Source organism: Scyliorhinus canicula, chromosome 3 (genome assembly GCF_902713615.1).
Source record: "Scyliorhinus canicula chromosome 3, sScyCan1.1, whole genome shotgun sequence".
Lineage (NCBI taxonomy): Eukaryota > Metazoa > Chordata > Chondrichthyes > Carcharhiniformes > Scyliorhinidae > Scyliorhinus > Scyliorhinus canicula.
Window position 1 is genome coordinate 106,410,251 of NC_052148.1, and position 26,960 is coordinate 106,437,210.

Here is a 26,960-nt window from a genome sequence, read left to right on the forward strand (position 1 = left end):
CTATCTAACTCAGCCTCGGAAATATTCAATGACCCAACTAAGGGAAAAGGAATTTCACACACCAGTGACCCTCTGAGAGAAATTTCTCCTTACCTCAGTCTTAAATGGTAGACCCTTAATTTTAAAACTGTGTTCCCTGGTTCTCGACTCTTCCATAAGAGAAATGTGGTAGCATGGCCTTTTTAGAGGGCGGGCTTTGCGGTCTACGTGACACTCTCAGGACCAATCATGCTGGAGCATGCCTACCCCGCTCAACAGAGAGAAAGAACGGGTTACTGGGAACAGGGTCCTGAGCAGTGTGGACTCCGGAGTCAAGAGCATTGCTCTGTGTCGGTATATAGTTACCTTTGCTCACTGTTAATAAATGCCCTTTAGTTGTTACTGGAAGTCTTCAGTGTTTTGTCTCGAGCCACCACATTGATGAGGAGGTAAACGGTTCAATCATTAGTCTTCAGCAGTTTGGGATTTGAAGGGGGAAGGAAGAAACCTCCAAAGACAGATGAAATCTTTGTCAAGCACCTAAACAGTGAGAAAGATGTCGATGATTGGAAAGTTATAACCATTCGACCTGGGAGTCGAAGACTGGGATACATCGAACAGCTCCGCTATTCTTTACAACAAATGAAATAGCAGGGGAAGACAAGACGAAGTGATACTTTTGACAATTTGTGGGCCGCACACCTGCAACCTAATAAGAAATCTTACATCCCGAAGGCTTGCAACTCAGAAACATTCAACCATTAGTTACATTGGTCAAAGAACATTTTCACCCCAGTCCCACGATCATCCTGCAGCAGTACAAATTGAACTCTGCTGTTAGGGACCTAGAAGAGTCTATCTCTGCCTTCATAGCCAGAATGCCACCTAATGGCCGAGCATTGTGAGTTCAGTGCAATGCTCAGCATAATGCTCTACCGGATAGTTTGGCAGGTTTAACAACCTCAGCATCCAGAAAAAACTCCTGGCTGATGTCAGGTGAGAGTACCTTTAAGAAATGGGTGTTTATAAATGGGTGTGTATATAAATATCTGTAGTGCGAGTACCTTTAAGAAGTGGGTGTTTATTACTGCAGTGATGTCAGAGAGTGGGTGGAGCTGGGCTGTCTGTCAGCTTTTTACTTTCACTTTAGGCTTTTTGCTGCAGGGTGGGTTTGGTTTCCATTTAGTTTTGGAGAAGCTGCAATCACAGCAGGATGTGTGTGAATCTCTGCAAGCTAATGGGTGTCCATTTGCTGATTTCAAAGTGGTAACTGTTCTCAGTAGTGAAGTTAAGCCTGATGTCTTTCTGTTGAAAGGTGTTTTTAAGTCTTATGGATGTTAAAAGGAAAGTAATAATTACTTAGTGTTGCATTCTTTGGGGGTTGTATTTGAATTGATGGTTGCTAAGATGTTCACTGTATGTTTTAAAAAGGTTAACTTGAGTTTATAGAATAAACAATGTTTTGCTTTAAAAAATACTTTTCCATTTCTGCTGTACCACACCTGTAGAGTGGGCCGTGTGCTCCCCATACCACAATCTATTAAAAGTTGTGGGTCAGGTGAACTCCATAATACACCCCATACACTAAACTAAACTAAATCACATTAGACAAAGCAATTGAGATAACTCGGGTGACGGAGAGTGTCGAAAAAGGCACAGCTGAACTCCAAAGCATGCTGGAAGGAGAAGTGAATCAGTTTTAGGGTGGTGTGGCTGCGAGGCACATGGCAGCATCACACAGGCGCAGTAGGCAATCAGATATGGTCCTCAGGACTGGATCACAGTCAGAGAACCAGGAAAAGAATGAGTCATCAGCCTAAGTCAGAGGTGATTGCTATCGATGTGGGGGAGGCCATCACCAGTAAACTTGCCGGTGTTGTGAGTTTGTCTGTTTTGTTGTAACCAAAGCGGCCATAACCAGGCTTTTTGCCACGCAAGGCAGAGTGCGTCGATGCAAAAACAAACAGCAGCAGTAGCAGCAATCCGCGAGACCACTGAGCCAAGTGGAGAAGAACTCTGAGGAGGAGCACGAGATATATCGTCTGAATGTTGTCAAAGTAAGAAAGACAGATCCAATCAAACTAATTCTGCAAGTGAATGGAAGTCCTTTGAAAATGGAAATTGATACAGGGGCATTGATTACAGTTGTGGGGGAGCACACGTTTGATTATATTTGAGAAGGGGATCAACACTGAATTTGGGTAGCACGATAGCCAAGCTCTCAATCTATAGGGGGAAACACTAAGGGGGACCATCAGTACACCGGTAGCTTATAAAGCACATGAAGCCCAGCTGCCTTGATTGTCATTGAGGGGCACAGAAGCATGTCGACCACATTAGTAGCTGTGGGGGGGGGGGGGGGGGGGCGGCAATAAAACCCATTCCAAGTCAGATGGGTTCAACAAGTGCCGCTGGCACTCCTGTGACCGTTTCAGAGTGGAGGGAGCCAGGAACTTCAGTCAGTCCCACCAGGATTCCAGTTGGGAGCTGGCGAGGTGAGCAGCCTTGCAGAAGGCGTAGCAAGACTACATTGGAGATGGTGGAGCCAGCTGGGAGACTAAGGAGGTCTGCGGGGACTTGAAGATCCCTGGACAGATTGACTCTGTGATGAACTCTTGTCCCTTATGTCTCTTGACCTTCCATATCTTGCTTTGAGAAACGTAATGAGGGACTTAAGGGGGAGGGATGTGGTAGCGTGGCCTCTTGGCTTGAGCCCAATCACAAGGGAGCCTGCGAACCCTGGCCAAAACAAAGAAAGTGTGGAAACTGGGAACAGGGGCCCAGGTCGTATGGACCCAGGGACTGGAGATCAAAACTTATTCAGCTCTTTGCCTGTATATTGTTGCCTTTGCCCACTGTTAATAAACTCCCTTTGTTGTGACTGGAAGTCTCCAGTGTCTTGTCCCAAGCCACCACAGGAAAAATATCCTCTCAGCATCTACCCTTGGTGAGAGGGGAAGAAGGGGAGGTGGAAAGGAGAGCAGGAGAGGGAACTGCATTCAATCAGCTGGGGTGAGGGAGGGGGTTAGTTAATTAATTAATCATCTTTATTGTCACAAGTAGGCATACATTAACACTGCAATGAAGTTACTGTGAAAATGCCCTATTTGCCACATTCCAGCACCTGTTCGGGTACTCAGATGGAGAACTCAGAATGTCCAATTACCTAATAGCACGTCTTTTGGGACTTGTGGGAGCATCCGGAGGAAACCCACGTAGATACGGGGGGAACGTGCAGACTCATACCTACAGTGACCCAAGCGGAAATCGAACCTGGGTCCCTGGTGCTGTGAAGCCATAGTGCTAACCACTATGCTACTGTGCTGCTGAATCAGGGGGTCAGAGGCAAAGGCATGGGGGTGGCCTTCAGTGTTCCTCCCCTCCTCTGGTCCACTGATCAGGCATTGAGTGCCTTTGAATGAGGAACATCCTTGGGAACACACAATGAGCTTTCTTTTCGGGCACCTCACATGGCGACTCCTCCATCTGAGGCTAGTTGACTACCAATAGTGGTGAGGTGAGGCCCTTAAGTTTACATTAATTGCCCATTGAAAGGCCTCAATTGGGAAGTGGCTGGAAATCAGTGGGGTCCCCACATTACACTATCTCAACCAATTCAATGTTCTCCCGTTCCCCCTCCCAACAACCTTCAACTCACCTCTAGGGAGGGTGAATGGGGAGTATTAAATACCGCCTCCTGAGTGTAAGACAAAATGTTTGTGTTAAATCTGGGTATGAGCCATTTATGATTATTTTGCCCATTACAATTAGTAGGTGAAATGTCATTGGTGCAATAGTTCAGGAGACTTTAGTACAGGAGATCAGGATGTATAATTGGTGTGGGTGGAGATGACGAATAGTAGGGGAAAAAGTCACTAATGGGAGTGGTCTACAGGCCCTCAGACGGTAAGCACAATGTTGGGCAGGGTACATGAAGCAATGTTGGGGCTTTTGATAAAGGGACGGCAATAATCGGGGTGACTTTACATATAAACTGGAAATATCAGATTGGCAGCAATAGTCTGGATAAAGAGTTCATAGAGTGCTTTAAAGAAAGTTTATTTTACAACAGCACGTTCTGGAATCAACCAGAGAGCAGGCTATATTAGACTACAATAATAATCTTTATTGTCTCAAGTAGGCTTACATTAACACTGCAATTACGTTTCCATGAAAAGCCCCTAGTCGCCACCTTCCGGCACCTGTTCGGGTACATGGAGGGAGAATTCAGAATGTCCAAATTACCTAACAGCACGGTTTTCTGGACGTGTGGGAGGAAACTGGAGCACCCGGAGGAACCCCACACAGACATTGGGAAAACATGCAGACCCAAGCCGGGAATCGATCCTGGGGCCCTGACGCTGTGAAGAAACCATGCTAACCACTGTGCTACTGTGCAATGTGATTGGACTAATTAATGACCTCAAAGTAAAGGCACCCCTAGGTAGCAGCAACCTCTGTATGATTATATTTTCCATCCAGTTTGAAAGGGAGAAGAGTGTGCCTAAGACTAATATTTTGACCTTAAACAAGGGTAACAATGTGGGCATGAAAATTGAGCTGGCTGAAATGAACAGGGACATTATGTTAGGGGTCAATAGAGAAGCAGTGGCAGACATTTCAGAGGAGATTTCAGAATGCTCAAAATAAATATATTCTTACTATATTGTAAATTCCTAAGGGGAGGACCCACCTTCCATGGTTAACTGAAAACGTTCGGGAAAGTATCAAACTTAAGAAAAAAGCATACAACCATGACAAGATGAGTGGCAGATCAGATTAGTCAGAACATACCGGGGCCTCACGGTAGCATCGGGGCCTCACGGTAGCATGGTGGTTAGCATCAATGCTTCACAGCTCCAGGGTCCCATGTTCGATTCCCGGCTGGGTCACTGTCTGTGTGGAGTCTGCACGTCCTCCCTGTGTGTGCGTGGGTTTCCTCCGGGTGCTCCGGTTTCCTCCCACAGTCCAAAGATGTGCGGGTTAGGTGGATTGGCTATGCTAAATTGCCCGTAGTGTAAGGTTAATGGGGGGATTGTTGGGTTACGGGTATACAGGTTACGTGGGTTTAAGTAGGGTGATCATTGCTCGGCACAACATCGAGGGCCGAAGGGCCTGTTCTGTGCTGTACTGTTCTAAATTCTAAACATAAAGAATGGCAGAGAATAACTAAAAGATTAATCAGGAGAATGAAATGATAGTATGAGAGGAAGCTAGCTAGAAATGTAGAAATGGATAGCAAGAGTTTCCACAGGTATTTAAACGGGAAAAGAGTAAGTATTTGGTCCTCTAGAGAGTGTCAATGGGGATTTGATAATAGATAATAAAGAAATGCTGAATGAAATGCTTCTGTTTTCACTATAGAGGATAGGAATCACATTCCAGTAGTAGCTGTAATTGGGATATGGAAGGAAAGGGGAACGTGGTGAAATTACAATCACTAGGATGCTGACTGAACAAACTGATGGAGCTGTGGGCTGACAAGTCTCTGGGTCCTGATGGACTTCATCCTTGGGTCATAATAAGGGTCGCTAATGAGGTAGTAGATAAGCTGGTGTTAATTTTCCGAAATTCACTGGTTTCTGGAAAGGTTCCATCAGACTGGAGAGTAGCAAATATAATCCCTCTATTAAAGAAGAGAGGGCGGCAGAAACCAAGAATCAATGGGCCACTTGGCTTGCTGTCTGTTGTGGGGAAGGCAATAGAATCGATCATTAAGGAGGTTATAGCAGGACATAGAATGGTAATTGGGAAGAGTCAGCATGTGTTTTTGTTTTAACCAATTTATTGGATTCTTTAAAGGAGTTACGCTGTGGATAAAGTGTAACCTGTAGACGGATTTCCAGAAGGCATTTTATGAGGTGTCACATCAAAGGTTATTGCGGAAAATAAAAGTTCATAGCATGTTGGTAACATATTTTCTTTAGCAGAAGATTAGCTGGCTGGCAGAAAACAGAGGTATGCATAAATGGATATTTCTGATTGGCAGGATGTGACGAGTGGAGTCTGTTGGGGCCTCAATGTTTTCCTATTTATATCAATTATTTAGATGAGGGAAGTGAAGGCTAAATTTGCAGATGACAAGTAGGAAAGAGAGGTAGGAAATTAGGAACGTACGTTGTGAAGAGGAGATAAGGAGGTTGCAGCTGGATATAGATAGGTTGAGGGAGAGGGCAAAAATCTGGCAGATGGAGGATAATGAGAAAATGTGAAGTTGGTCACTTTTGCAGGAAGAATAAACAGTGTTCCTTAAATAGAAAATGGCTGCAGAATGGATGCAGAGGGATCTTGGTGTTTGAGTGCATGAGTCATAAAGCATAAGTATGCAGGTATAGCAAGTAATGAAGAAAGCTAGTGGAATACTATTCTTTATTATGAGAAGAATTGGTATAGAAGTAAAGATATTATACTTCAGTTATACAGCTCATTGGTGCGACCATATCTCGAATACTTTGTACAGTTTTGGTTTCCCTATTTAAAGAAGGATGCAACGTATTGGAGGTGATTCGGAGGACATTTATGAGATTGATACCTGGAATGAATGGGTTTTCTTATGAGGAAAGGTTAGATAAACCAGGCTTTGTTTCCAATGGAGTTTCAAAGAGTGAGAGGTGATTTGATTGAATTATATAATCCTGTACGGTATTTATAAGGTGGATATGAAAATAATGTTTCCTCCATTGATGAGTCCAGAATGGGCACTGTTTTAAAATTAGGGCTCACCCTTTTAGGACAGAGATGAGGAGAATTCTTTTTCCAGAGGGTTGTGCAACTTTGGAACTCTCACCCTCAAAGGCTTTGGTTAGGCAAGGGAATCAAAGGTTGTTATGGGTAGCTAGGAATGTTGAATTTGAAATATAAGCTGATCAGCCATGATATTCTTGAATAGTGGAGCAGGTTCTAATTCATATGTTCGTATATCGCCACCCAAATTTGTGCTGAGTACTTTTTTCTCCGTTTCTTGTGTTCTAGCTGCGAGGAAAACAAAGGTAGCTTTAAGGGATCTATATTTTCATTGGTAAATGTTAGAAATAAGGTGTAGATTTAGGTGTGTTTAATCTGTTTAATTTAATGTTTCTATGCCTGAAAGGTTAAAACCTGTAGTTAGATTCATGCTGGACAAAGGTGTTTGTATGTGTGGGGGTTGGTTAAGTTGCAACTGTGTTTCTATTGTGCTTAGAGAGGGCTGTGGCATGAAGAAGTAATGGTAGTAGTAGTAGGGCATTGTTTAGCAACAAGAGGCCACCTTCCGTTGTTCTTAATTTTAACTGGAAGACAGAGCAGTTGTAGATGTGTAGAGAGTGAGAAGGCAGCTTTCACAGCTCTTCAAAAGCAGTTGGTTTAGAAGGATAGAGAGGGAACATCTCTTTCAAAGCACAGTGGTTAGCAGTGCTGTCTAACTGCGCTGGAACCCGGATTCAATTCTAGCCTTCCTCCCACATTCCAAGGATGTGCAGGTTAAATGGATTGGCCATGCCAAAATTGCCCCGTGGTGTCGAAAGATGTTCAGGTTAAGTGGGGTTATGGGATTACAGGGATAGGACATGGGCCTAGATAGGTTGCTCTTTCAGAGGGTCAGTGCAGACTGGATGGGCCAAATGGCCTGCTTTTTAAAAAAAAAGAATTTATGGAATGTGGGCGTTGCTGATGAGGCCAGCATTTATTGCCCATCCGTACTTGCCCATCAGAAGGTAGTTGTGATTGCCTTCTTGATCCACTGCAGTCCTTGTAGGCACACCCATTGTACTGTTAGGGAGGGAGTTCCAGGATGTTGCCCCAGCGACAGTGAAGGAATAGCGATATATTTCCAAGTCAGGTGGTGAGTGACTTGGCGAGGAACCTCCAGGTGGTGATGCTCCCAGGTATCTGCTGCTCTTGTCCTTCTAGATGGTAGTAGTCGTGGGTTTGGAGCCGTCTAAGGAACGTTGGTGAGTTTCTGTGGTAGTATGACTGGGGGTATTACGGTACCTGGCAGTGTGAGCTGCCATTGGTGCAGAGGACTCGCTGCCCATTGGCCCAGGTATCGTGTGCCTCTTATCCCTATTGGCTGAGAGGAAGGTAGCTCCGGCTACGAGGTGGGGTATAAGAACCCGTGTGCTCCGGCAGCCAGCCATTTTCCTGTACGTCTGCTGCCAGGCTCAGTTCTTGCTAATTAAAGCTTTTTATTCGGACTTCACCTACGTTTCGTGTCCATTGATTGTGCATCAGTTACTACATTGCATCTTGTTGTCTACACGGCTGCCACTGTTCGTCGGTGGTGGAGGGATTGAATGTTTGTGGAAGGGGTAGCAATCAAGCCGGCTGCTTTGTCCTGGATGGTGTCGAGCTTCTTATGTGTTGTTGGAGCTGCACTCATCCAGGCAAGTGGAGAGTATTCCATTGCACTCCTGACTTGTGCCTTGTAGATGGTGGACAGGCTTTTGACTTCAGTAGATGAATTACTCACCATAGCACTCCGAGCCTTTGACCTTCCCTGGTTGACAGCTTCAGATTTCTATGTGTAAACATAACCAACAATCTGTCCTGGTCCACCCAAGTTGAATCTACGACCAAGAAAGCCCACCAGCGCCTATACTTTCTCAGGAAATTCGGCATGTCCAGATTAACTCTTCCCAATTCTTACAGATGCACAATAGAACGCGTCCTATCTAGCTACATCATAGCCTGGTATGGCAACTGCTTGGTCCAAGACCGTAAGAAACTACAGAGTTGTGAACACACGCAAACCTGTCCCCAGTCATTGACTCCGTCAACACCAACCGCTGCCTTTGGAAAGTGGGCAGCATAATCAAAGACCCCTCCCACCCAGATTCTCTTTTCCTACCTCTTCCATCAGGCAGAGCAAAAGTCTGAGAACATGCACCAACAGTTCAAAAACAGCTTCTTCCCCGCTGTTACCAGACTCCTAAATGACCCTCTTATAGACTGAACTGTTCTCTCTACACATCTTCTCTACGTTTGTAGCACTACACTCCGTATGCTTCACCCGATGTTTATGTCTATGTATTTACATTGTGTATTTAACATATGTCCTATGTTTTTCATGTATGGAACCATCTGCCTGGACTGTACGCAGAACAAAACTTTCACTGTATCTCGGTACACTTGACAATAAATCTAAATCTAAATCTAATACAGGTGGAAGCAATAAATATATTTCCCAAGGGAAAGCCCATGATGGATCACCCCTTGCAATGTCGGCAAGCAGTTGGACAACTATTATAGTTTTCTGTCCTTATCTGTCTGACATTTCCTCCCAGCATCTGCAAACCATTCATCCAGGTCCTGCTTCAGAGCAAGAACTCCTTACTGGGCTTTGTTTTAAAGCATGACCAAGTTGAGTAACTCATGCAGGGCCCACTTCCTCATCACTATTGTTTCTGGGGGTGGCAGACCTGGTTCCAGCTAGCACCCACAATACCACCCTCCCCTCCCCACACTTCTGTGCAATGGACTCGGGAGGGATAATTTAGGGACAGCTCTGAAATTCAGAGCCCCAGCCCACTTTTAAAATGATGTCCTTATGAGGATAGGATGGAGGCTTCACCCAGTAAGGCTGTCCAGGAGACATGCTCGTGGCTGCGACAAGGCACATCTGGGTAATATTGAAAGAATTCTGTTCAATCAGAGATAATGAAAGATGCAGATTGCAGGAAGTCTCAAATAGATCTGCTCACAAAAAGTACAGAATCAATAGAGATCTGCCTCTTTTCAGTTGCCGAGATTTTTTCAACTATGGACATCTTGTTTATTGCAATCTTTGTGACCGTTGCAGTCCTAATGCATTGATTCTCTGTATTTGGGATCTTGCACTATTTTACTTTTCTGGCATTGTTATAATTCATTTTTTTTCACAGATTGCCCATTCAATGTTCATAATAACCGATCATTTGAAGGAGAGATCCTGGATGTCAAAGAAGTTAACAGTTATAAAGAATGTCAGAAACTTTGCACAGACCATAGCCGTTGCCAATTTTTACTTACAAAGAGACATGCGACGAGGAACCGTATGATCACTTTATTTTACTTTTTCATTGTCAATTGAAAGTATTGAAAGTTGCTGATGATTTTTTGCCCTGATTTAGGTGCAGTTGCTCTTTGCAAATGTCCAGAACTGGTTTACCATCCAGAATCACTAAATCTATTGGGGAAATCTCTGGCTTTACTCGGAGGACTGTGTACTTCAAAGGAAGGTAAGTATTTAATATGGTCAGCATTTTTGTGCACTCCTTTGACTTCTCTCACACTTTGCACATCATATTTGAAATGCTGTGCACTACAGTTAAGGAACCTCTAAAGCATTTTTTTTTTTTAAACTAATTTTTATTGAAGAAATTTTTCAACAATACAAACATTTTAACCCCCCCTACATTTACATTTAAATTATAACAAAACAAAGTCAAACCCCCCCTACTTAACAAGAAAAAGAAAAAAAAGTCCCCCCGCCCTACTCGCGCGTCCCCCCCACCCCCCCCCCCCCCCCCCCCCCCCCCCGCCGGCGAAACCGACAGTCAGACCAACTATCATTTCTAGCAGCGTCCTCGGGCAGGCCTTGCCCGTGCCACCACCGCTACCGTACTTCCTTCGTCTTTGTCCCCCCCTCACCCCCCCCCCCCCTCCTCCCCCCCCCCCCTCCTCCCCCCTCCCTCCCGCCCTCCCTCCCCTCCCGGGTTTGCTGCTGTCACGGCCTCAGTTTCTATCTCTGATCCAAGAGGTCTAGGAAGGGTTGCCATCGCCTGAAAAACCCCTGCACCGACCCTCTCAGGGCGAATTTGATCCTTTCCAATTGGATGAAGTTTGCCATGTCGTTTAACCAGGTGTTAACACTCGGAGGCCTTTCGTCCCTCCACTGAATCAGGATCCTCCTCCGAGCCACCAAGGACGCAAAGGCTAATATTCCAGCCTCCCTCGCCTCCTGTACCCCCGGTTCCACCCCAACCCCGAAGATCGCAAGTCCCCATCCTGGCTGACCCTGGACCCCACCACTCTCGACACCGTCCCTGCCACCCCCTTCCAGAACTCCTCCAGTGCCGGACATGCCCAAAACATATGTGCATGATTCGCAGGGCTTCCCGAACATCTAATACACCTGTCTTCACCCCCGAAAAACCGACTCATCCTTGTCCCCGTCATGTGGGCTCTATGCAGTACCTTAAATTGAATGAGACTTAGTCTCGCACATGACGACGACGAGTTGACCCTCTCCAGGGCGTCTGCCCATGTCCCGTCCTCTATCTGTTCCCCCAGCTCTCACTCCCACTTATCTTTCAGCTCCTCTACTGGTACCTCCTCCACCTCCTGCATAATCTTATAGATGTCCGAGATCTTCCCTCCCCGACCCAGACCCCTGATAGCACCCTATCACTCACCCCCTGTCGGGGAGCGCGGGGAACCCCGCTACCTGTCGTCTGGCAAATGCCTTCACTTGGAGGTTCCTGAACGTGTTCCCCGGGGGGAGCCCAAATTTCTCCTCCAGCTCTCCCAGGCTCGCAAACCTCCCCTCTATAAACAAGTCCCTCAGTTGTCTAATACCCGCCCTCTGCCAGCTCTGGAATCCCCCTCCTGTGTTTCCCGGCGCAAATCTGTGGTTCCCTCTTAGTGGTGCCCCTATCAGACCTCCCACTTCCCCCCTGTGTCGCCTCCACCTGCCCCCAGATCTTGAGGGTGGCCGCCACCACCAGCTCGTGGTATATCTCGTGGGAGGGAGCGGCCATGGTGCCGTTACCAGTGCCCCTAAGCTTATGTTGCCGCAGGACGCCCTCTCCATGCGCTTCCAGGCTGCCCCCTCCCCTTCCATCATCCACTTCGTACCATCGATGTATTTGCCGCCCAGTAATATCCTGAAAGGTTGGGTAACGCCAGCCCTCCACTATCCCTACTCCGCTCCAAAAAGACCCTTCTAACTCTCGGGGTGCCATGTGCCCACACATACCCATGATACTACTCGTTACCTTCTTGAAAAATGGCCCTGGGGAGGAAGATGGGGCAGACACTGGAACAAAAAACAAGAACCTCGGGAGGACCGTCATTTTAACTGACTGCACCCTCCCTGCCAGCGAAGCGGCACCATGTCCCACCTCTTAAACTCCCTCCTCCATCTGTTCCACCAGTCTGGAAAAGTTCAACTTGTGGAGGGTCCCCCAGTTCTTTGCCACCTGCACCCCCAAATACCTAAAACTTTTAACTGCTCTTTTGAAGGGGAGCCTCCCAATTCCCTCCCCTTGGTCTCCCGGGTGTATTACAAAGACCTCACTTTTCCCCAGATTTAATTTATATCCCGAAAAGTCCCCGAACTCCGCTAGTATCCCCATTACCTCCGGCATTCCCCCCTCCGGGTCTGCCACATACAACAACAAATCATCGCATAGAGCGAGACCCGATGTTCCTCCCCTCCCCTTGTCAGTCCTCTCCACCCCCCTGAACCCCTCAGTGCCATCGCCAACGGCTCAATCGCTAATGCAAAGAGTAGGGAGATAGGGGACATCCCTGCTAGTACCTCGATGGAGCCCAAAATATTCTGACCTCCTCCCGTTTGTTACCACACTTGCCATCGGAGCTGAATAGAGTAGTTTTACCCACTTGATAAATCCCTCCCCAAACCCAAACCTTTCCAACGTCTCCCACAAGTATTCCCACTCCACCCTGTCAAATGCCCTTCTCCGCGTCCAGCGCTACCACTATCTCCGCCTCCCCTTCCACTGCTGGCATCATAATCACATTTAACAATCTCCGGACATTTGTGTTAAGTTGGCGTCCCTTCACGAACCCCGTCTGGTCTTCATGGACTACCCCTGGCACACAGTCCTCTATCCTGGTTGCCAGGACCTTTGCTAACAGCTTGGCGTCAACATTCAGGAGGGAGATGGGCCTGTAGGACCCGCACTGGACCGGGTCCTTGTCCCGCTTCAAAATCAAGGAGATCAGGGCCTGCGACATTGTTGGGGGCAGAACCCCCCCCTCGCGCGCCTCATTAAAGGCTCGCACCAGCACTGGACCCACCAAGTCCACAAATTTCCTGTAAAACTCCACCGGGAACCCATCCAGCCCCGGCGCCTTCCCCGCCTGCATCTGGCCTATCCCTTTAATTAGCTCCTGCAGCTCTATCGGCGCCCCCAACCCTTCCACCAGCTCCTCCTGTACCTTTGGGAACCCCAATTTGTCGAGAAAGTTCTTCATTCCCCCTCTCCTCTTCGGCGGTTCAGACCTATACAATTCCCTATAGAAGTCCCTAAAGACCCTATTCACCTCTTGCCCCTTCTGCACTACATCCCCACCCCTCTCTCTCACTCCCCCAATCTCTCTGGCTGCATCTCGCTTACGAAGTGGTGGCCAGCATCCTGCTCGCCTTTTCCCCGTACTCATACGCCGCACCCTGCGCCCTTCTCCACTGCATTTTCCGCCTCCTAGTGGTCAGTAGGTCGAACCTGGCCTGCAAGCTACGCCGCTCCCTTAATAGCCCCTCCTCTGGTGCCGCGCATATTTCCTATCTACTTCTAGGAGCTCCCCCACCAGCCTCTCCCTTTCCTGCCTCTCCTTCCTCTCTCTGTGTGCCCTTATGGAGATCAGCTCTCCTCTGATCACTGCTTTCAAGGCCTCCCAGACCGTCCCCACCTGCACCTCACCTGTGTCATTCGTACCCAGATAGTTCTCAATGCCCGTTCTCACCCTTCTGCACACCTCTTCGTCCGCCAACAGCCCTACATCCAGGCGCCACAACGGGCGTTGGTCCCGCGCCTCCCCCATGTCCACGTCCACCCAATGTGGTGCATGGTCCGATATCGCAATGGCCGAGTACTCCGTGTCCTGCACTCTCGGTATCAGCCCCCCTGTTCAATACGAAAAAAATCGATCCTAGAGTACACTCTGTGGACGTGGGAGAAAAAAGAATACTCCCTCGCCCTAGGCCTACCAAATCTCCATGGGTCTACCCCTCCCATCTGCTCCATGAACCCCCTTAACACCTCTGCCGCTGCCGGCCTCCTATTCGTCCTGGAACTCGATCTATCCAGCCCAGGGTCTAACACCGTATTAAAGTCCCCTCCCATGATCAGGCCCCCTGCCTCCAGTCCCGGGATGAGGCCCAGCAGGCGCCTCATAAAACCCGCGTCGTCCCAGTTCGGGGCATACACATTTACCAGTACCACATTCTCTCCCTGCAGCCTACCCCTCACCATCACGTACCTGCCCTCCTTGTCTGCCACCACCTCTGCCGCCACAAACGACACCCTCTTTCCCACCAAAATCGCCACCCCCCGGTTCTTGATATCCAAGCCTGAGTGGAACACCTGTCCCACCCACCCCCTTCTCAGGCGGACCTGATCTGCTACCCTCAAATTAGTCTCCTGCAGCATTGCTACATCAGCCTTCAGTCCCTTCAGGTGTGAGAAGACCTTGATCTTTGACCGGCCCATTCAGCCCCCTTACGTTCCACGTGATCAATCGGGTCGCAGAGCGACCCGTCCTACTCCCTGTCGATTAGCCATGTCTTGTCCCTTGCTCGCCCCGGGTCATCCCTTCTTTCTGACCCGCTTCCCATAGCGATGGCCCCCCCCCCCACCCCCCCGGCTCTCCCCTTCTCGTCCCTGGGTCTTTCCAGTAGCAACCCGGTGTCCCCCCCCAGCCCCCCCCCCCCTCTTCCCCCCCCCCCCCCCCCCCCCCCCCGGCTAGGACCCCTCCTAGCCGCGATGTACCCCACATCGTACTCCCGAGAGTCAGCTGGTCTCCGCTGACCCGGCTGCTCCTGCCACATTCCGACTCCTCCCGGTTCACCCCATCTGCGCCCGTGAAGATCCCCTTAAAACCCCCGAGAAAGACCCGCATAATCAACCCGCTCCCCCCCGTCCCGTCTCCCCAACTTAACGATATAAATACCCAATGGCAACTAAATACATAAATACTTAACTACATACTTAAATAACAAAATAATTAACTAACTATCAACTAACAGTGTGCCCAACCATCACCCTCCATCAAACAGTATAAATAACCGCAGATAACCATAACCCGAAAAGAAAAAAAAGAACAAAAAACCCCCCCAAGCACCCAAAGAAAAAGGGTAAGAGGGTAAATAACTAAGGGAAATTGGAACGGGAAAAAACACCCCATAAGAAGCCAACGACCCACAATAGAGATTTCAACAGTACAAATATACAGAAACACCCAACAACTCGAAACCTTCAAATATTCAGAAAAGTCAACCGTTCGAGAAAAAACACCCCAAACAATCCACGAAACTGTTACCCAGTTCCGACCTGGCCTGAAAAAAAAAAGGGCCACTTGCTCAATCAAGAGTCCCCCGGCGGCTACGACCGCCGGTGCTCCCAGGTTTTAGTTCGTGTCCAACTTTTCCTCTTGTACAAAGGTCCAGGCCTCCTCTGGGGACTCGAAATAATGATGTTGGTCCTTGTAGGTGACCCACAAGCGCGCCGGTTGCAGCATTCCAAATTTGATCTTTTTCGCGTGTAGCACCGCCTTTGTCCGGTTGTACCGGGCCCGCCGCTTTGCCACCTCCGCACTCCAGTCCTGGTACACCCTTACCGTCGAGTTCTGCCACTTGCTGCTTTTTCTCCCTTTTTGCCCACCTCAGGACTTTCTCTCGATCACTTAGCCGCTGGAACCGCACCAGCACCGCCCTCGGGGGCTCGTTTGCCCTAGGCCTCCTGGCCATGACCCGGTATGCCTCTTCCAATTCCAGGGGCGCCGGACCGGCCCCTTCCCCCATCAGGGAGCTCAACATCTCCGCCACATATCCCGGGAGATCCGACCCCTCCAGGCCTTCTTTCAGGCCCAGGATCCTCAAATTTTTCCTCCTCATCCGAGTGTCCAGCTCCTCGAAGCGGCTCTGCCACTTCATGTGGAGTGCCTCGTGCACCTCCACCTTTGCCCCGATGACTGTGGCCTCCTCCTCCCTCGCGGTCATCTCCTGCTGCAGATCTTTAATCGACGCCTCTTGGATCGCCTGGGCTCCCACCAACCTGGTGGCCGTCGCGTTCATGGACTCTAAGAGCTCCACTTTCATCTCCGTGAAAAAACGGAGGAGAGCGGCCTGCTGCTCCTCCGCCCATTTCTTCCACTCCTCCGATGCACCGCCGGCCGCCATTTTGATTTTCTTCCCCCGCTTTTTTTGGGGAGCTGCTGCCGTTTTTCTTGCCGCTCCACCTCCGGGTACCGACCATAAAATCGGTCTAGTTCTCCTCAGGGGACCTTCCCCCACCGGGATTCGTTTTTTCAGCGCCGTTGGGGCCCTCCAATTGGCCCAAAAACACCCTTGTTGCAGGAGCTTCCAAATGTGCGGCTTAGCTAGTCATAGCCGCAACCGGAAGTCGGAACCTCTAAAGCATTGAGAATGTGAATGATTTTTCACTGAAAGGAGGACATTTTTAAAGAATATTTTTTCCACACATTCTGTCTTTTGTGCCTACTTTGTTTCAGGTAAAGATTTCACATTCCAAGTAGCTTGTTAACAAACAAATAGATGAGTTTGACACTAAACCAGTGTAAAACAGAGATGATCCTTTTTACCCGCTTTCACGCTCACAAATAATACAATGCAGAAGAGGACCTTCGGCCCATTGAGTCTACCCCGATGCATGAAAAACACCTCACCTGTCTACCTACTTGAACCATAACCTTGTATGTGTTATGATGTGCCAAGTGCTCATCCAGGTACTTTTCAAATGATGTGAAGCAATCTGTCTCTACCACCCTTCCAGGTAGTGCATTCCAGAGTTATACCACCCTCTGGGTAAAAACATTTTTCCTCAAATCCCCCTCCAAACCACCTGTTCCTCACCTTAAATAATCTACAATGACTAGTTCAATACCTTTAATGCAGGATACATGAGTTAGTGCAGTTGGGCTAAGAGCAGCAGTAATTAAGGTTCCACTGTGTTGGGTGGTTAATAGCATTCAAGGCACTGTAGTTCCTTCTTATGTTTCTCACACATTATAGCTTTGCTTCTGACTTTGCTTATTAGCCAATACTTTCCTATTGTTGGTTAATAATGACGCCAGCCCCCGCCTCCCCGACCGGGAACCGATTCTGGTCCCCGGTCGGGGCTAGCATGCCGCCGCCGTAAACTCCGGCATCGCGGGCTTAACGAATTTCGTTAAGCCCGCTTGCCAGAGTTTGCGCCGGCTGACGCGTCATATGACGTCAGCCGCGCATGCGCGGATTGGAAGACTCCAACCCGCGCATGCGCGGATGACGTCATCGCGCATTTGCGCGAAACCCGCGCATGCGCGGGCCGGGATGCCCCTCAGTCGCCCCGCGAAGTGATACAGCGGGGCGGCGGAGGGACAAAGAGTGCCCACCGATCGCGGGCCCATGGCGCCCTTGGCACGGCCGTGGTACTGCCGTGCCAATCGGTGCCATGGTTTTAAAAATCGGGACTTTACGGCCGTTTTTACGAACGGCCAGACCAGGTGTGTTTGCCGTTCGTAAAAACAGCCGTAAAGGGCTGGGAACTCGGCCCATCGGACAGCTGAGAATCGCTGCTGGCCGTAAAAAAACGGCGGCAGCGATTCGTATCGGGAGTCGGGCGTGGGGGGGGGGGGAGAATAGCGGGAGGGCGTCGGACTAGCGTGGCCATAAAATTTTACGAGCCACGCTATTCTCCGCACCGTCGTGAGTGCGGAGAATTGCGCCCTATGTGTTTGTAGCACCCACTGAGGAGCTGGGAGAGATGCTGTAATGTCATCACTGATGAGTGGTGGTAATTGTAGCGTGACCCGTTTACATAAACATTTTCTATTATAAATGTGGACTTAGAAATTTTAAATGAAAAATTGACAGGAAGTTTACAGAGATAGGGAAATATTGATATATCACTGAGTAATGTTAGGTATCACAGCAGGTCAATAATAGAATGTTTTTGATTATTTTCAGTTTGTGGACAAACAAATAAAATGAATCTCAGGATTTTTGGTGGAAATTTTTCATTTCCTGGTGAATGGCCTTGGCAAGTATCTATCTATTTTGCCAAATGGAATAAGTTCAGCCATTTCTGTGGAGGATCCATTATTGCTAGTCATTGGATTATCACTGCTGCTCACTGCTTTGAAAGGTATGAGCTTTGCCGCAAGAAATGAAAATCTTCGCAATGTTCAGTTATATGTCTTAATCGCGGCACATTTCTATTTCCCGCAAGAGACATATTTATTGTCTCTCTCTCTCTGTGATGATATTAATTTGATGTTGGTTTTGTGGCTGAGTCTTAATTGAATGAGTCTGAAAGTAGCCAAATTCATGGTCATCCAGTCTCCTCCTTGTTTTATTTATATGGGATGAATTTCTTCTGTGTGCATTTACATTTATTTTTCTCATGTTTATTTTTGTACTTTCTCTCTATCCTAGTACTGCCAAAACCTACCTGTGTCCCATTCCACTCTCCTTCAAGATTTCACGATCTGCACTGCCTCGTGTTTTGTAACACTGGGTATAACAGACTATTTTCATATAACCTTGATTCATTATCAACAATGCCTCAGGGTGATCGTCTAGTATACAAATAGAGAATAGAGCTCAATTTTCTGCAAATTGGAAAGGCTCCATATACCTTAGCCAAAATTCCACTAGTGAACCTGATTCCAGAAGTCCTGCCTCCAAATCTGGCACCTCCATTTCTGTCGGGGGTGGGAGAAATGGGCTTGGGATGCATTGCACACATTGGTGGTTCACAGATGTTGCGGCACAAACAAAAATACATCTGCCTTCAAACAGAAACAATTTTGGGTGTTCAAACTTCTGAAACAAGACTCCTGGGTTTTACAAATTTAATTGAAGTCTAAACCTGCTGGAGTTATTTGGAGATGTCAGTTACCACTTTGGGAGGAGTCAGGTACTGTTTGGGAGAATTCTCCGACTCTCCGTGCCGAACTCGCACGGGGCGGAGAATTACTCAAATAGGCTCCCACGTCGGCACGCGATTCTCTGGCGACCGGAGAATAGCCGCCAGTCACGCGCGATTGACCCGCCACCGGTGGGGGGCCGCTGCAAGTGGCCCCCGCGGCAATTCTCTGCGCTCGACAGGCTGAGTTCCTGCCGAGTTCCACTGGCGTGGTTCACATGTGGTCTGTGGGGGCCGTCCTGGTGGGGGGTGGGGCGATGGTGGGGTGATCTGACTCTGAGCGCGATCTCCACGGTGACCAGGCCCACGATCGGTGGCTACCAATCAGCACGTGCACTCATTTAGGGGGTGGGGCCTATGTTCTTCCGCGCTGGGCCCCTGTAGGGTGCCGCCAAAGTCCAGAGTGATTCCTGTCTGTTTTCTGGCGGGCGTGGGGACTTAGTCCCCAGAAGGGAGAATCCCGCCCAGTGTTCCTCTTTGAGATTGTTAAGAATAGGTATGAATGTGGTAAAAAGTGGATAAGTTCTGTGGAACCGTCGAGATGTCAAATCATTTAAATCCCCTACTCTTTAAATTATAAAAAAACAAATGCCACCATGCAGTTGAAAAAACTAATCTGTGCTTGCAATTTCAATAGATGTTTACATAAACTTGAGGGTTATCATTACAGTATTATTTCTGCTTTGTGGCTTCCACAACCTATCATTATCAGGTGGGGGCCTGTAAATTCACAGGTAAATTGAGAGCTCAAAACGGCTACAACAAGCGTAACTGCCTTTGATGTGTGACTATAAGTACAAATCTTTGGTTTTAAAGAGGGTTATGCACTTGAAGGAATCTAAATATATTGCATAGGCTTTTAGCAGTTTCTTTTAATATATTGTGAAGACTAATCGAGACATGTAACTTTATTTCATCTAAGCATGGCTTCTAAAGTCTGACCATCGTGCATAATGAGGGAGTCGACATGGAGAGTAAAAAGGAAAAGAGTGGTGGGTGAGAGAACAGCTGTTAGCATGACTTGGCATTAAATTAGCATAGGTGTTAAAAAGGCCTGTAGTTCTGCACGTTCTTCTTTTTCAGATAATAATCCAATTCTATCTTGAATGCCTCAATTAACCATTCCAGATTCTAACCACTCACTTCATCGAAACATTTCTCTTCATGTCTCCATTACTCATTTTGCCAATTACCTAAAAAAAAACATTGCATATGTTCTTTTGAATTATATTGCAGGACACAAGTAGAAATAGAAAATTCTGGATGTACTCATCAGGCCTGGTAGCACCTGAAACAGAGTTAATGGGCAAGACATTCTGGTCCAGCCCGCCGCAGGAATCATCGGGGTGGAATGGAAAATTTGACGGAACAGCAAAGGGTCCATTGATTTGTGGTGGTGGAACCCAATGTTTCAGGTTGATGACCACTGATAAAGGACCATTGTCCTGACATGCTGCCCAAGATTTTATTGGCTTTGGAATATTGGATAGGGCTGTGGAGGGGAGTGGTTTCTGGGAGATGGGGGGGAGGGGGGGAGGGGAAGTGGAGGTGGAGGCTGGGTAGAGTGGTAAAAATTACCATGAACCGTGTCAGATTAACCCTCTGACATGGCCCCGCTGGTGAGACATTTTACCCGTGTCAGAACAAGGTGTGGAGAGGCTGTCTGCCCTTTGAAGATGGGCAGATGAGTTAGTGTGTAAAGGCCTTATTAACACAGGAAATAGGAGTGGGGAAGGCTTTGCAGATACAACATCACTAGTTTGGTGGGGAGAGTGAAAGCCGATCTGGCAAGGTGGGATGGTCTCCCTCTGTCACTGGCGGGTTGGGTACAGTCGGTTAAAATGAATGTGTTGCCGCGATTTCTGTTTATTTTTCAATGCCTACCAATTTTTCTGCCAAAGTCTTTTTTCAGGGAGATTGAGGGAAGGATTATCTCGTTCATATGGGGAGGGAAGATGGCCAGAGTGAGGAAGGTGCGGCTACAGAGGGGAAGGCAGGCAGGGGGTTTGGGTCTCCCGAACCTGATGTACTACTACTGGGCGGCGAATGTGGAGAAGGTGCGGAACTGGGTCAGAGGGGTTGATTCCCAGTGGGTCAGAATGGAGGAGAGTTCGTGCAGGGGGTCGGGCCTGAAAGCACTTCGCAACAGCACCGCTCCAGATAGCCCCGGGGAAATACTGAGGGAGTCCGGTAATAATAGCTTCATTGAAAATCTGGAGGCAGTTTCGGCAACACTTCGGGTTGGGGCAGGGTCGAGGGAAATGCCGATCCGGGAGAACCACAGATTTGAGCCAGGGAGGTGGGACGGAAGCTTTCGGAAATGGGAAGAGAAGGAGATTAAGACCCTAAAAGATTTGTTTCTTGGGGGTCAGTTTGCAGGATTGAGAGAGCTGGAAGCGAAGTATGGGCTGGAGCAGGGAGAAGTGTTTAGATATATGCAGGTTCGGGACTTTGCCAGGAAGGAGATGAAGTGTTGGCTAGTGTAGACTTGAGAGATGAACAGACACTTCCAACACCGATGAAGGTACAACTCAATTTTATTAACTACTTCTAACTAACTAACACAGGATGACTGTGGGTCTAAATGAGGCTAACTTAAACTAGAGACCTAAGCCTTGTCCGAACCAGTTGATTCTCTCAGCACGTGTTGTAAATCTGTGCTGGGCTGGATGAGATCTTGTTACACTCAGAGGCAGCACCCAGAATGAGCGGGAACCGTGGTTCCCTCTGCCTTTATAGTGTGTGTATTCTAACTGGTGATTGGCTGTGGTGTTTGTACATGTTGATTGGTCCCTGTGTGTGTCCATCAGTGTGTGTCTGCACCATGATATACTGGTGTATATTATGATAGGAGATACAGAACTTCCCGGAGGAACCGGCCTCCACGTTGTTGGAGGAGGTGCTGGCAGCAAGGGGACTGGAGAAGGGGACAGTGTCAGCCATATACGGAGCTATGTTGAAAAAGGATAAGGCACCACTGGAGGGGATCAAAGCAAAGTGGGAGGAAGAGTTGGGAGAGGTTATAGAGGAGGGGGTCTGGTGTGAGGTGCTCCGGAGAGTGAATGCCTCCACCTCGTGTGCGAGGTTGGGGCTGATACAGCTGAAGGTGATGTACAGGGCATATCTCATGAGGGCAAGGATGAGCCGATTCTTTGAAGGGGTAGAAGATGTGTGTGAATGTTGCGTGGCGGCCCCGCTAATCACGTTCATATGTTTTGGTCCTGTCCAAAGCTAGGGGAGTACTGGAAGGAGGTGTTTAGGGTAATTTCCAAGGTGGTGCATGTGAAACTGGACCCGGGTCCCCAGGAGGCCATATTCGGGGTGTCGGACCAGCCAGGGTTGGAAACGGGTGCGGTGGCAGATATCATAGCCTTCGCCTCATTGATCGCCCAAAGCCGGATCCTGCCTGGATGGAGAGCGGCCTCTCCTCCCTGTGCCCTAGCGTGGCGAGGGGACCTGTTGGAATACTTGACCCTTGAGAAGGTTAAGTTCGAACTGAGGGGAAGCTCGGAGGGGTTCTACAAGTCATGGGCACTATTTATTATGCACTTTCAAGAACTGGATAACATCGAACATTAGATGGGGGGGATGGGTGGGTGGGTTGGGCGGGAGGGGGGCTATGTATGTTAAAGATGGCTATGGGTAATCTCTGATTCCTTTCTTGTCATTTGTTTTTTGTTAACATGCGGGCTGATGTCTGGGGCATTGTGGGAGGGTGGGATCGTTGTTATTGTTATGGGGTTTGAGATATTTGTTGTTGGTTATTGTTTGTTGTTGGTGGGTGTAAATTCTGGAGAAAAATTGTGAAAAAGGAGGAGAATAAAAATATTTAAAAAAAACCCCACAGGAAATAGGAGCAGGAATAGGCCATCTGGCTGTCGAGTCTGATCTGCCATTTAAAAGGATCATTTTATGTTATTGTCGACATTTTGATGACAGCAGGATGGTTCTCTGCCACGTGGGGGTGCTGCCAACTAAATCAAAGGGGACTCTCTATAGCAGCCTATGAGGGAAGGGCTCACAGACCAAACAAGCGGCTGTTGGTAGGGAAGGTAATCATAACCCCAATGATCTCAACACAGTGACTTCTAATTGTTTTTCTCCTTGCTTGGCCCACCTCCTGAGTTCTGTTGCATTCTTCAGCAGCAAGCAACTATCCCGGGGGCACAGGTAAGGCTGCCATCCCTGTGATTGGATCAGTGATGGACCGTCAATTACCACGAGATGAGAATGGTGGAACAATCGAGGCTTTATTAAACAAGACGTTGTGCCTCCTGTCGCTGGAACCAGAATGGCTGCAGCACAGGAGAGCACACACTTTTATACGCCGCCTGCTGGGCGGAGCCAGCAGGCAAGGATTTACCATTGTACCTCTAATATACGGGCAATGCCGTAATACATACAATATACCACAAGTGGTGTTCACCACATTCACCCCCTGTTAAAAAAAGAGTCTGGCAGGGGTGGTGGAAAACATTACAAGTTAGGTCCTGCTGATCGTGGCCGCTGATGGTGACATTATCTAGGTACGGGAAGGTGGCCCGCAGTCTGTACCGGTCAACCATTCGGTCCATCTCTCGCTGGAAGACTGAGACCCCATTAGTGACGCCGAAGGGAACCCTATGTCATAATATCCACTCATGTATATCATGAGATGCAGACAGGTAGTGATTGACACACAGGATAACCAATGAACACACATGCCAAAGAACAACTAATCACCAGACAGGACACCACAACTATAAAGCCCACAGGGCATTAAGGCTCTCCCTCTCTCACAGGACACGGGCAGGGAGATAGTCGCAGTGCACAGACCAATGAACATCACCACCATGTGATAGAGAGCTAGTCTGGAGAAGCCAGTAGGATGTTATCCTTTAGGTTAACAGAGTGTCAACCCACAACAGATTATGTAAGCAATCAACAGGTTCAATAAAACAGTGTTGGACCATCTCCTGCGTCGGGAGGCTGTTTCTTGTTTTACTGCATCCAATTACAGTCGATGTTAGACCAACACAGATAACACATCACCCTAAGGAAGTGATAGAGGCGGCCATCTGCTTCGAACGCAGTGTATTGGCAGTAATCCGGGCGGATGGGGAGCTGGTGGTAGGCAGACTTCAAGTTTACTGTGGAAAAGACTCAATACTGCGCAACCTGATTGACCATGTCAGATATGCGTGGGAGGGGGTTCGCGTCGAGCTGCGTGTACCGATTGATGGTCTGTCCGTAGTCAATGACCATCCTGTGCTTCTCCCCAGTCCTTCACTACCACAACTTGAGCTCTCCAGGGGCTGTTGCTGGCCTCAGTGACGCCCTCCCGCAGAATCCTCTGGACCTCCGACCTGATGAAAGTCCTGTCCTGGGCACTGTACCGTCTGCTTCTAGTGGCGGTGGGTTTGCAGTCCGGGGTGAGGTTTGCAAACAGGGAGGGTGGGTCGACCTTGAGGGTCGTGAGGCCGCAGACGGTGAGGAGGGTAGGGGCCCGCCGAATTTTAAAGTAAGGCTTTGGAGATGGCGTTGAAAATCCAGGCCGAGCAACAGGGCAGCGCAGAGATGGGGGAGGACGTAGAGCCGGAAGTTGCTGAACTCTATGCCCTGAACGGTGAGGGTCGCGACACAGTACCCCCGGATTTCAATGGAATGGGATCCGGAGGCCAAAGAGATTTTCTGGGTGACGGGGAGTACCGGCAGGGAGCAGCGCCTTACCGTAGTGGGGTGGATGAAGCTCTCTGTGCTCCCGGAGTCAAAGAGGCAGTTCATCTCATGCCCATTGATCTTCACCGTCGTCATGGCGGTCGTGAGGTTGTGGGGCCGAGACTGATCCAAGGTGATAGAGGCGAGCTGCGGAAGATACTGGGAAGTCCCGGGCTGGTCAGCGGTGGCGGAGGTAGCGGTCGGCGGCGAACGGTCAGACGTGCCAAGGTCCTGAGGCGCGGTCCAAAATAGCGCCGAAGGTGGCGCCACCCATGGGGCGCACGTAGCGGGCGGCATCAAAGATGGGCTGTGGCTTGCGGTGGGGAAGATGGCGTTGCCCCTGGGTCGCACATGGGGGGTATAGAAACGCCGGGCCTGGAAAGAGGGCGACCAACCGGGCCTGTCAAACAGAAACAAAATGTCCTTTCTTCCCACACCCATTGCAGGTCGCGCTCTGTGCTGGGCAGCGCTGCCTGGGGTGCTTTCTTTGTGCGTACAAATAGCACTTGGGCCCCCCAGAGTTGGCTGGCTGCTGCGCGTCGCAGGCTTGTGGTGAGCTGGAGTCGGCAGCTGGTGGGACCCACGATGCCTATGAGGGTGCCGCGTGGTCGGGGGCGTTAGATTGCACATTACGGGAGGCCACTTCTAATGAATTAGTGAGTTGTCTAGTCCCAGCAAGATCGAGCGTACCCCCTTCCAGTAGCCGCTGCCCGTGACGTAAGTGTCGCTAATTAAAGGCTCGGTGTGCTGGACTGCCGAAACTGTCTGGCAGTCACAGTTCCTACCTAGGATCCACAAGAAATCGTCCAGAGTCTCCCCGGAGAGTTGCTGTCTCATGGCCAGGAGGTGCCTGGTGTACACTTGATTCGCCGGTTTAATGTAATGTCCTTTTAGGAGCGCCATCGCTTCTGAGTAGGTGAGTGCATCCCGGATGAGGAGGGAAATTTCAAGGCTCACCCGTGAGTAGAGTACTTGGAGTTTCTGCGAGTCTGAGAGTTCATCAGCGGCTTCTCTGAGGTAGCCTTCGAAGCAGGCTAGTCAGTGGTCAAAGGTGGACGTGGCGGTGTCTGCTTGAGGGCCCAGCTGCAGGCGATCAGGCTTGATGAGGAGATCCATCATTTAAAATTCCTCTTTTAAAATCTTGTTCAATAAATTGATGTACCGTCAATTACCACAAGACGAGAATGGTGGAACAATCGAGGCTTCATTGAACAAGATGTTGCGCCTCCTGTAGCTGGAACCAGAATGGCTGCAGCGCAGGACAGCACACACTTTTATACGCCGCCTGCTGAGCGGAGCCAGCAGGCAGGGATTTACCATCGTACCTCTAATATAGGGTAGGTGCCGTAATACATATAATATACCACAAGTGGTGTCCACCACAGTCAGCAGCATCAGGAATCTTTTCCACTTCCTTAATTAGATGATGCGCCTACAGGAGGCCAGTTAGGAGGCTGCCTGTGGTAAAAGTGCTGAGTAGGTCCCTTTCTGGTAAGTGCGAGATGAGGATTTGGTGTTTAGCCCAAAGCTGGAGTTCTGAAACCTACTTGTGCGATTCAGCTCATTCACTCCGTTTTCTCTCTCTGCCAATTGCCCCCTCACGTGCTGAGTATTTCCATCATTTGCTTTTATTTCAAATTTACAGTGTATGTTTTGCTTTTGTTATAATACACAAGAATTTGTATGACACATTTGATTATGGTGTATTATTTTAATTTGTTGCTAAGTTATAATGTGGGCATTAACAGGAACGATGATCTCAGCAACTGGAAGGTATATGCTGGTATAACAAAGTTATCAGTCATTACAAACACAACCTTGTTCTACAAAATTGAAAAGGTGATCATCCATGAGGAATACAATGATGTGACTGAAGGTTATGATATTGCTCTACTAAAGCTTGAACAAGTTATCCCCTTTCATGGTAAGTGTGCTATCTAACTTCAAAGCAGAGCTGATATTCACCCCTCTTATTGTTCACCCCCTGACATTCGATACAAGGAGACTGCCCAAAATTCAATGTCTAACTGATCCAAAAATATTTGTTTACAACCTGGTTTTATCAATAAATATTAAAATCATGAAACAATCATAAAATAACTTTATTAACATTATGAAAGGCAATGTGTAGAGCAACACAAACAACTTTCAGTTTCAGTAGATGTTTACAATTCACATTTATAAGATGTCTTTAACACAGAAACAATATCTCAGATTTCTGGACAATTACAACCAGTATATTAACTATTTCTGTAGTGATCTCTTTACGAACCCTAGGATGTAGGCCAGCAGGTCCTGGGGTTTAGTAAACTTTTATTCACCTAAGTTTCGCCAATACATGTTCCCTCCTGATATTAATTAATTTGGGCGGATTCTCCGTTGTCCGACGGCGAAATCGTAATCGGCAATCGGGCAGAGAATGGGCTCTGACTCCCA

The 26,960-nt window shown here is 48.4% G+C and overlaps 1 protein-coding gene across 1 annotated transcript in view; it reads left to right on the top strand.

Annotated features, from left to right (window-relative positions):
* The window catches only part of LOC119963633, a 185,195-nt gene that overhangs the window by 149,665 nt on the left and 8,570 nt on the right, over window positions 1-26,960 (top strand). The window contains 6 exon segments of the mRNA XM_038792963.1: window positions 9,837-9,950; window positions 9,953-9,986; window positions 10,065-10,143; window positions 10,145-10,172; window positions 17,867-18,044; window positions 26,273-26,448. Coding sequence (XP_038648891.1) covers window positions 9,837-9,950; window positions 9,953-9,986; window positions 10,065-10,143; window positions 10,145-10,172; window positions 17,867-18,044; window positions 26,273-26,448 — 609 coding nt within the window.